The sequence below is a fragment of the Mycetomoellerius zeteki genome, unplaced genomic scaffold, assembly GCF_001594055.1.
Source record: "Mycetomoellerius zeteki isolate Tzet28-1 unplaced genomic scaffold, Tzet1.0 scaffold58, whole genome shotgun sequence".
Classification (NCBI taxonomy): Eukaryota; Metazoa; Arthropoda; class Insecta; order Hymenoptera; family Formicidae; genus Mycetomoellerius; species Mycetomoellerius zeteki.
In genome coordinates this window covers 1,418,451-1,430,291 of record NW_017257588.1, presented here as the reverse complement: position 1 = coordinate 1,430,291, position 11,841 = coordinate 1,418,451, and the positions used below count along the sequence as shown (strand labels likewise).

At 27.6% G+C, this 11,841-nt stretch overlaps 1 protein-coding gene across 1 annotated transcript; it reads right to left on the bottom strand.

The window, feature by feature from the left end:
• On the bottom strand, positions 1 to 4,334 carry LOC108728087 (cytochrome P450 4C1). The gene is made up of 11 exons (XM_018456444.1): positions 4,199 to 4,334; positions 3,820 to 3,926; positions 3,671 to 3,761; positions 3,273 to 3,458; positions 3,056 to 3,122; positions 2,866 to 2,992; positions 1,854 to 2,048; positions 1,711 to 1,779; positions 849 to 1,011; positions 586 to 753; positions 1 to 200 (listed from the first exon to the last, which is right to left on the bottom strand). The coding sequence occupies exons 1-11, from the start codon at positions 4,332 to 4,334 to the stop codon at positions 46 to 48; spliced, it is 1,464 nt and encodes a 487-aa protein (XP_018311946.1). The 3' UTR covers positions 1 to 45.
• Positions 4,335 to 11,841: the final 7,507 nt, after the last annotated feature.

The following is an 11,841-nucleotide window of genomic DNA, read 5'->3' as shown; positions in this document are numbered from 1 at the left end:
AATAAAATTATCAGTTGCCGTAAAAAAATCGCTGTTATTAATAGTTCATATACGAGATATAGATATTTTAACATGTCGAGGTCGTAATACGATATCGGTTGTTGTTTTAACGTCACTTAGGTTGCCAACTGTTACAAATCGAAATCGTCGCAACAGATTTACGATTATTGTCGCCACGGATAAAAATGCATATTTCTGACCTAAATATAGGAAGTATAAAGATAAAAAATGAGCATTAAACTTATTAGCAATAATTTTGTAAAAGATGAAACAATGGCCGGTATTTATAACCGATTCTTGTTTCAAGACTGTCAGTAATGCTAATATCTGTGATTGGTTTCTCTGTAATTGGGTATGGTATTTTAAAGGTGTACTTAAAACGATCTTAAATATAAAAATCGACTGTGAATACTGACAAGTAGATTAATCTAATTTTAGAAAGTATCATGAAAGAAAATGAAGATCGTGAATTTTAATAAAAATTAAAATGCATTATGATAGATTAATTTCCAATCAAAACAGGATTTTCTAAAATTTTAAATTTATACCATTTTCAAAATAAATGGCTCATATGAAAATATTTACCTAAGCAATCCCTAAGGCCCATACCAAATGGAATATACGTATAACGATGACGGGTTGATGAAAATCGTTCGGGGATAAATTCCAGCGGCTTATACCAATACGCAGGGTTACGATGAATAGCAAATGTTGGAATCATAACGTAACATCCCTCTGGCAAAGTACACGATTCTAAAATTGATAAAGCTTTTTTTTGTAACTTGATAAAATATTATATAAACCCATTAATTTACATGCATAAATTCAATAAAAGTGCTATAAAATACCAAGTTTTATATCTCCTGTAAGTTGGCGCGAAATGATAGGCGTAATAGGAAATAATCTTAAAGTCTCTTGAAACACCATATAAAGATATCGCATACTAAGGAGTCTTTGAGCATCAACTTTATCATTATTGAATGTGACTAATATTTCCTGTCGCAGTTTTTCCTAGGAAACAAAATGTAAAAACGATAACAAATGAATATCTAAAAAATAATATAATTATTTAAATAATACTTCTAAAATAAACTCGAACGATAAGTTGAACAAGTGATTACTATGAAACAATTACTTTTCTAGAATATAAAAAAAAACAAAATATTTTTGAATTTATCTTATGTTGTTTTTTACAGTCCACCGTAAATATATTTGGCACGATTACGATAACCTTGGCCCCTTAAAATGAAAGTGATTTTTAGAAGAATTTCTAGCGAGGAATACGAAAAAAATAGTAAAAAAAATTCTCCAACCATTAGATTCCAAAATAACTAACAATTAAACGGAAAAAATGGGGTGGATTTCGCTTCGCGTAAAAAGTCATGCGCTCCTTTGCAGGAGGGGGAGGGGGGGAGAGTCGAGGGTGAAAGCCACCTAAAACCTGAAGGTCTTTCAGGGTCATGATCTTTTAGTGGATAATCATGGCTTATTAAAAAGTTATTACCAAATTGATCATAAAATTGAATTATGATTATCAAATTAAATATTGATTATAGAATTTTTTTACTATTTTTCCCGTGTTCCTTATTAAAAATACTTTCAAAAATAACTATTATTTTGAGGGACCACGGTTATCGTAATCGTCCCATATATTTCTGTACATATAATGAACTTATTGTATGTTGTAATAATTTTAATTTGTATACTGACTTGTACATCTGTATATATTGCCAGCATAAGCATAATAAAGGATGTCGTTTCCGTAACAGTATTCTGAATCTGCAAAACATAAATTAATTGTAATACAAATATATTCGTGTAATTTTAAATCTTTATATAACAAATGAAATTACAGCAGCAAAAAAATTTCTAATGTCATCTAAGAAATTTTCGTCGCTCACATCGCAGGATTTGTTTGAAACATTAGCTCGTATATGCTCCACACGATCCCAATAATTGTTAAAAATAGGCTTTAATTTTTGGAAAATTGTCATATTGTAATTGTTATATTGTAAAGTAGTATAATTTCTTGGCTTTCGTGGTGATATCTACATTAAATAATATAACCATGTATAATATAGACACAAATGGCAGTACTATTAATAACAATAAAATTATTATATAATACAATAATGTTATTATGAAGACTATCGTAGATTATATTTCTATATGAAATAGTTTTATTATAAAAACATTACATCATAGAAATATCAGCAATAAGATGCTTCATGTTAAAGTTCATGAATTTGCAATATATAGTTCAATGAATATCTTACATGATAAAAAACAATTAGTTACTAGACTCTTATAATTTTGTACAAACAAAACAATAAAATTGACAAGAAAAATTTCACAGACAATTAAGAGTCAACGCAGTAATTAGTTGCGTTTAAATTTCAATAGTATTAATAATTAAACATCAATATGTGGTCAATTATAATATAAAACTTCCGAACGTTTTCTTTTTTGGAACGTCTTATTTTAGAACCATCTTCAGTGGTAAAAATAAAATCTCATAAATCTTAGCTAGCATTGAAATCACAGTCAATCTATGTGAAAGCTAGTAAAGAGAATATCCGATCATAATAATTTATTTGCTGACCATAAATTGGCTTAATATGCACAGGCGTAGATCATTGTTATAATGCAAAAGCTATTTCATATGTTGCAAACTGAGTTCAGAATGTTACGAAGAGAGGACTAAATAAATATTAGAATTTATATATAATTACTAATAAGAACATTTTGAAGGCACTCCAGCTCAGCAATTAAATATGTACTGGCACTTAGCGCGTTCATGAACTTTAGTTCGAGCACATCATATGAATACGCATTAAATGGTTCTTAAAAACATTTAAAGTTTACATTGTAGATAAAGTCTAACACAGTCCTTTCAGCAATACATATTTGTTTTCTATTCTCAGTCAGAGAAAAAATCCAATTTAAGCGTAACCATGGTTTTATTACTTTGCTATAAGCATCTTTAAACAATCTGGAACAATTACAGATTATCGAATTGAATACCAATGATAACGGTGTGATTAAAGTTACATACTCTTTCTGCTTATGTAATATGTCGAGTCTATCTTTATGTGCTATTCCTTGAATACCCACCGTTGTCACTAGGAATTAAGATTTATCAAATTTTTACACATTTAATCATGATAACATAGATCAACAATAATAAAAGTTTACATCAAAGTAATTTATTATAAATCAAATTATAGATGAAAATGTTCTTTATCAAATGTACTATTTTCATTAATTCTCACCTAAGAATATATTAAACACATATTGTGCAATATACGGTCTAAGATCAAACATTGGACCATCAACATTTTTTTCTAGAATGTCCGTACAAAGATTGCTATAGCTGTCGAAAAATGTTATATATTCGGATAAATACTTGATATTCAGAAGAGGATGTATTATTTTTCGTCGAAGCTTGTGAGATGCACCTATCAATAGAACACACGAATGCAATATGAATTAAGATACATATATAAGTAAAAAAGATACCATATCAAGTCGATATTAATTAAGTCAATGTTAATTTCAATTCATATTAAAGCATTATTATTTATTACTACACAGAATTAAATGTATAATAGTAAAAATAAACAAAGAAAACGAATATTTATCATATTTACGATATTTAGATACAATAGACCTGAAGTTCTGATAATTCCATCACCAAGTAATGCTTCCCATGTCTGAGTCACTGAACTTTTGTAGTTGCCATTCACATTCGTGAGCACAAGCTGCATATTTAAATCGATGAATTTTTTGTTGTTAACTGTTATCTTTTTATAAATTTACCTTATAATCTTCGGGTTTCGTAAGTATTACGAATAAATTTGTTCCTATGATCAAACGTGTAAGGTTTCCGTACTTTTTAGTAACTGCATCTATACAGTTGATCAATTCTGTAAAGATGTACAATTACATATAATATTATTATGCAAAACTGTAAAATATTTTTGAAAAAATAATTTCGAGAACCTAATCAATAATTATAATTGTGATGTTTAACTTATGTAAATTATAAGTAATTAACGATATAAATAATATTGTAAATTATTTATGCCAAACATACATCGAACAATGTATTCATACAAGTATTTTGATTCAATATGAAGCTCAACTTAAATAGATGTTTTATTTTGAAATTATAATTATATAAGGCATTTTTATTCACCTTTACGATTGCAAGCAATTTGTAATGAATTAACAAAGGATGAAAATATAGACGCACCAGGTAGCGAAATAACAAATTCTAAATTTTTTTTTAATTTATAGAATTCTTTTTTATTAGCTTCAAAAATAAATACCATAAACAAAATTATTGCAACTGCTGTTAAAAATATATCTGTAAAAAAGTTAAATAAGTGTATTTTGAATTGATTAGACGCCTTTCCATAAATATATTGATTGTTCTATCTTCGGATAAACTATGTGATAATTTATCTATTGGATAAACAAAAGAGTAAAAGAGTAAGAACAGAGAAGAAAGAGATAAGATAGTCAGCTAAAATTTATCGAAAGATGGAACAACCCAGCCATAGTAAAAAATAAATTAGCATTTTGCACTCATTTGTTCCTCTATAATTTTTACGATCGATGAAAAGATAAAAAAAATTTCACATTTAAAATATAACGTAGTAAGTTTTATATATAATAATGAAAACATAATTATACTTTTGTAAGGCCTCTACGGATACTTTCTATGTAGAAGCTATATGTTTCGCGTGTTATCTGCGTATCTATTCTTAGAATGCCAACGTTTCATAAAACTGCAACGTTCACGAAACATTGGCATTCCATGAATGGATATAGATCGGAGATAACACGCGAACACATAGCTTCTTTATAAAAATATAGTTATTAAATAATCATGCAGAGCGAAAAAATTCCTTCACTTTAAAACGCAATGACCTTCAGGAAAAGCAGGAAAATAATAATGATTTACTGAAATTACATCGCGCATTATTTAAAAGTTTTTTTTATTTATTTAAGTAACAATTAAATGTAAAATTATTCTATCAAATATAAAATATCAATCTAAAATATATAGTCTTTATTATAAATAAATATTCTCAACATTAAAGAATTAATATCATCTTTGCTATATTTGTATGTTATGTTATTTACAATAAGTGTATCATAAGAGCATAACAAGTAACATCTTTTTTATCAAATAGCATTCTTGTACTTACACATGTTTTTCTGTTTCTTTTTTATTTTTTTTTATTTTCAATATGAAAAATATTCTACAATTTAATAGATCTTGATTTTATTCGTTACACAATCATTATTATTATATACTTTTTGTGTAAAAATGAAATCAGAACACCGGTTCGAAACATTAGATATGTAACAGAAAAATATACTAACGGGAATAACAGCTAAGAAAAATGTCTTATATAACATTAGCAAAGAGAATGATGTGAATAATAATATACTGATAACTGATAACTGATAACTGAATACTGATAACTGATTTTGAATAACTCTGCTCGACTTTCTCATTGTACATTCTATATATGAGTTAAATTATATTTTAATAGAATCAGTAGTAATGTAATTTTATTCATTACAGAAAGTTTAAATCAGTTCAAAAGATAAAAGAAGTCGTAGCAGATTTAAGTATGTATCTACTATATACATAAATGTGTTATCATCGTAGAAACTTTACAGTTTTATAAATTTTAACCATCCTATAAATTTAATATGAAAATTGATACTATTCTAACGTAGATAATTTTAAACAAGGATTAAAAGAATACTCAATATTTAAAAAATAAATAATTAGTTAGAACGACTAAAAAAAATCAAACATAGATCTTGATGAGTAGTGTAAATTATTAACCACAGTTTATTTGACGAACATAAATTCGGACATTTTGGCTCAATTTCGTGCCATTTTCAGCGAGTAAAAGATAGCCTCACGTCTTCCACAACACATGATGTGATCAATCCTGAGATTCTTCAAATTTGAATTAAACAGTTTTATAATAGAGAAAAAATATATGGTATTCATTAATTTGATAACAACATACAATATTTTTTTGCACAAATATTTCGCTGTCATTTCACATTTGCTCTTTGGAATGATATACGCAAGTAGATTAAGATATTAGAATTTAAATTTTTTTACAATATAATAAAAATCGTACGTATTAAGAAGAAATTTAATTACTTTGGACAAGAAATTTAAATCATATTTTATGTAATTTATAATACTTTGTAACCGTAATTTATAATACTTTGTAATATTTCTCCATAATAGGTTAAAAAAGAAGAACAAAACACTGAATATTGAAAATTGATATTCAACTATAATTGAATTGTGAAAGTTAATAACAAAAAACTATCTATACAAATTATCTATAAATTTATCCAGAAATTAATTGATATTAAATATCATCACATCTGCAATATGTCTTATCTTGTTAGAAATGCTTCCTTTACATATAAATAGATGCTCGTGGTTATGAATGAAATTAAAAGTAATGAATGATTTAACTGAAAAAGTTACAGTAATTATTGTACTCTTAAATATAATGAACGTGTACATTAAATTTCATAAAATTTTATGAAAAGCACATTAAATTTCATAAAGTTTCACGAAAATTACATTAAATTTCATGTACATGTACACAAACATATTTTTCAGTTACAAATACATTAAATTTAATGTAATGTCATGAAATTAAATTCAAATTGTGTAACTAAAAAGTACATTAAATTTTATGAAATTTTTAACAGTGTACGTAATTCAAATTTTAATTGATTATTATCAGTACCTTCACCTCTATAACATACATACTATAGTATATCAAGGTCGAAGAGGTGTCCCCTAATGTGTGAAGGATAAAATATTTAAAAAAGTAAGTGGAACATAAAAATAATAATGATTAGCTTAGGAATGAAAATTTCAATTGCACAATGCAAAATGCAATATAAAACTTTTTAGATCAAAGACTGTTTTTTATGAAGTAGAATGCTTATCATTTATATATTTCAAAGTATTTATATTTCGAAGTATAATCATGAGATATATTTATGAATTTTATCGGCATATTATAAACTGTCATACAGTTTTGTTATCTATTTCAGTAACTAATACAGAAATGTTATGAATATAAAACCGATAAAATTTATAAATATATCTCACGATTATATTTTGAAATATCATATAAAAGATAAGCATTCTACTTCAATAAAACTGAACTGAAATATTATAAAAATGATAAACTTCATTTTACTTCTTTTTTTCCTCTATTAATATTATTATGTATTTGTACACTGAGAATTCCATTTAGTTGAATCAACTAATCTCTTGTTTGGACAAACAAATGCTTAATTAATATAACAAAATAATTTAGTTAAAGCACAAAAAATTTTGTTATTGTAACATTTTACCAGAAACAAAAATTGTTTCCAACAGAGTGAAAGCTGAAAAAATCTCTTTCTTTTTAATAGATCCGCGCATTCATAAATTAAAATAATTTAAATAATGTAAACAATAATATTAATAACGAAATTTCGATATTAATCCATTTAGAAAACTGACAATTATTGTGACTAAAGACAATTGCATCGAGACCATCAATATGTACAACATTCCCAGCAATTTTATACACAATGAGCTCAAGATTAGCACAAGTTTTGCGTCATGATAATATCATAATAACGACCACATATTATTTATTGCGTTTATACTTATACCGACAATATTATATTAGCGACATGATTAATAATTAATGGTTTTTTGTTTTTGCTGAAGAAGTGACCTGTAGTCACGAAACGTATTTTTTTGTTTTTTACATAATAAATGTTTTAATTGTAATTAAATTATACATCTTAATTGGCTCAATCATTGACCTGATTTCTTTACGTCTTGCTATTACTTAATACGAGCGAAATCTATATCTTTAATTTTAAATATTCATATTTTATTACAAAAAGCATTGTATCCTACGCATAACTATATTATATAAAATATTTTTTCGAAGTTAGCTTCAATTCAAATCGACACATGTCGTCAAAAGCCATGTAAGCAAAAAGCATTCATTAAATATTTTAGTGTTTAGTATAAATACATAACATTACAAGAATAGTTACGTTTATATTCGCTCGTGTCTTGTAATAATACGTACTTATAAATAAAAATTCTGCAAGACATAAAGCAACAATCTAATCTAGATTATCTGTATGTTTTATTTTGTCGCTCGATATTTGCTAATTAAATGACATGCACATACCTTATTCTCCAATGTACATATCTTACAGTATAATTCTCATAAAGTTCCTAGAGGATCTGTGGAAACAAACAATTTCTGAAATTCTTATGAAGAGTGTTAAACGCGTTTGAGTCTAGTGCGGCAAGAATTAATTTAAATTACCTACCGACGCGACGGTTCAGAAGCTATGACAAAAACGCTACAGGTAGCATTGGCACCATTATTGGTCGTTGGCTCGTTCTGCAGTTTGAGCTTGTTCGAGTATCCTCTTGGACAATATAGGCCATTTCTGTCTTGCCTTTATACCTTGGCCACATTCTGCGTTTTTATGTATTCCATCTACAATTTCTTCACCATTTCAACTGGTCAAATGAGCCTTATAGATTGGCCGTATATATTAATAATAATTAACATGATTACGTTGATGCTTGTTAGCATGTTTCATTTCAAGGTAAAAAATTTTGAAATGTACTCCCAGTCCCCAATATTACTTGATATTTAAATATTTTCTAATCTTTGTTTAATCATTTCGTTTATTGAGAGCAAGGATTTAGAACGATATGAAAAATACCAGTAATATATCGGTATTTTTCGGTATTTCATAAATCAGGGACTAAATACCGAAATATTTCTTTACCAACTATATACTGATATTAACAATACTTTTATTCAATAATAGCGGTTTATGAAAAACCGAATATCGGTATTGGACATCAAAAGAGCTTGTGATAAGTCTTTGAGATTGACAGGTCGTCAATTGTCAAATCTCTTAATCTATGATTTCCATTATCTAATACAAATCTGGAATGACATTCCGCAGGAAGAAATTAGGACCTGCATTAATGTGCACAGTAAAAAAATTTGTGTATTTGTGTTGGAAAGGATCCACTCACGTTTGTGTTAACAGTTGGTGTTGAATTTTTTAACATATTCGAGTGTCAATTTAACATAATGTGATTATGTTAAAGATTTTTTGTGAAATTGATATTCAATGTTTCTTAGTGTCAAAATGACACAATTTATGAATAAGTGACCAAGTAACATAAAAATAATGTGTTTTAAAACGTCAGTTCTAAGACAAATGAATGAAATATGTGTTAATTTAACATATCATAAATGTTAATTTTCTGAAAAAAAAAGTTTCCATGATTGTGGAATGTTCCATATTTATAAACTGTATCGATGTTATCTTTCTTTGTATTTATTCTCTTACATAATATTTGTGTTAAGATATTCAGCTTGTGTAAAATTAACTCAAAAATTTGAATGGACCGTTTGGGACATGCGATTTATGTCAGGCAACACGCGTTATTGAAATTTATACGCGGAAACACGATGTGCAAAATCTACACACACGCAGAAACATGCAAAATCTATCCAGCAACGTCGTGGTGCATATCCGGTAACGCGGGTAATGTCGATAGTATATGTCAAAAATGTAAGGGTAACTTCAAAGTGCTGTAACTTTGCGAAAAAAATCACAGCGACTCGTTTTTTTCCTAAAATTAAAGGGGAAAGTTCGAACTTTATTGTAAACGGCATTCCCCAAAAAAATTTTACAAAATCCGTGCATTCCGTCAAACTTTGCAATTTTCGATATGACAAATACACTCTCATATTTTTTAGAGTTACAGTAGTAGGAGTGCATCAAATTAAAAATCTGGTCATAGCGTCTTAAAGTAGAGATTTCAAGCTTTAATTTAAAAAAAAAAAACGTCATCCTACGATAATTTTTCGCAAAATTATCGTTAGTCAAAATTGGCCAATTTACAAGAGATCCGGGTTCGACTTCCGGCCGAAGTAATATTTTTCGCTTATTAAATATATTAAAATAAATTTAATTACAATTTTTCAACATATTAACATCTTTAGAATATGATGCCTGTTCGAGTATCGAAATTAATTTAATTCGCGAGATTACTACAAGTAGTTTAATTGCGTTTATATACCTAGTCCGGAAATATTTCGGCGCGCAGTTCATAAGACTACAAATATGATAAATATGCAAGTACATATATAGTATATTTAGTGATATAAGATTGAATTATTTAAGCATTTTAAAGATCTAGCTTCGACCGATATAGGGTTCTAGTTTATCAATTGTGTTATTTCTTTTATTTTCACTTTTGCACTAAAAATTCATTTTTACGTAAATTCTTTTTGGTCTACATGGTAATTAAAGCGATTAATAACAATCAAATATGTTTTTTGGATATAAGTTGTTATCATATTTTTTAACTTTAATGTTCAAGTTGCTATTTTATTTACGGTTTTTCAGTTATAAAAAAGTATTTCAGTCAACAGCGATATGGGGCTTGTTGGGCCAATATCTCATAACTAACCTTGTGAACTCAACTGCTTAAATGAAATTGTCTTTATCAATGCTTTTTATTCTATGTTAACGATTAAACATATATTTTACGTTTAATTATTATTATAAAGAGTAAAGATTTTAGTTTTTCTAATTTTGTTAATTAAAGCATTTAAAAAGAAAGAGAGAGAGAGAATATTACAAATTATTATATTTAAGATGAAAATAATAAAAATTTGATCAATATACACATAATTCTTTCATATTTTTAATAATATATAACCTCATTAAACAATTATCTTCATGGCTCAACTTATCCTTCGAGGATACTCAACATGCCGCATAGGTGGGACTATTGGTCCACTTTGCACCCTTGTAATTAACGTAATTTTTTTCTTATTTACAAGCTATATTAAGGATTTATAAGTACTTAATTATTGAGTCAGATGAACATGCAACGTTTTAAAGCATTTATAATTAGTCTATTGTAATTATGTGAAGATTTATAATAACTTAAAGAAACAGTGTTACAAGTAGCTCCGGTCTGCTCTACCCTAAGACCTCATAGTCATCCCCCTTGCTTAGCAAAGATTGCACGTGACCAGTCCTGAGTTATAAGGATTAAGTTCCTTATTACTCGAAATTTGGACCAACGATCGCATTGCTTATCGGAAACAGGTGTTATATAGCAACCCTACGGGACTCATATTTCGAAGCGACAAAAAAATGCGTTCGACTCGAGGTACTCGCTTCTGTGCGAATACCTGCGAGACAAGAGTCTAGGCGTCCTTCCATACCCTCGCCATTTTTATCCCTTGTCTCTCCAATCAAATCCTAAAATTTAATCTCCAAGGGTTTGGATGTAACGCCGGTATACAATTACTAGCGAAATTATTTCGGTATTTAATCCCTGACTGAGAGTATTAAAGGTCTCTTGATCTCACATTTATAGACAAATACGAAGTCATAAAAAGTTTTTGAGCACATTAATTTTAATGTTCATATTTTTACTTATTACAAAATACTAATTTACAAAATATAATATGTTTGGTAAATTAATATTAGTCTTTATATCAAAATATTCAATTATAGCTATTAACATAACTTTTTTAAATCTTACTAGACATAACAGGCGCGCGCTGCAGAGCTTTTAATATTATATATACAAATATGCATATAACATTTATTAATCAATTACACTTAAACTTCGATATATATAACCGTCAAACGCGCGATCTCCGCGATGATACTCACGAAGTGATCGCGCATACATAAAGACAAGGG

What these genes read in the sequence shown, in the direction of transcription:
- LOC108728087 (XM_018456444.1), bottom strand. Translation starts at nt 4,334, where the DNA reads ATGGTATTTATTTTTGAAGCTAATAAAAAAGAATTCTATAAATTAAAA. An exon ending in TGTGTTTAATATATTCTTAG is followed by an intron (nt 3,123 to 3,272) that starts GTGAGAATTAAT and finishes CTTAATTCCTAG; the next exon opens with TGACAACGGTGGGTATTCAA. An exon ending in TACAGGAGATATAAAACTTG is followed by an intron (nt 754 to 848) that starts GTATTTTATAGC and finishes TATCAATTTTAG; the next exon opens with AATCGTGTACTTTGCCAGAG.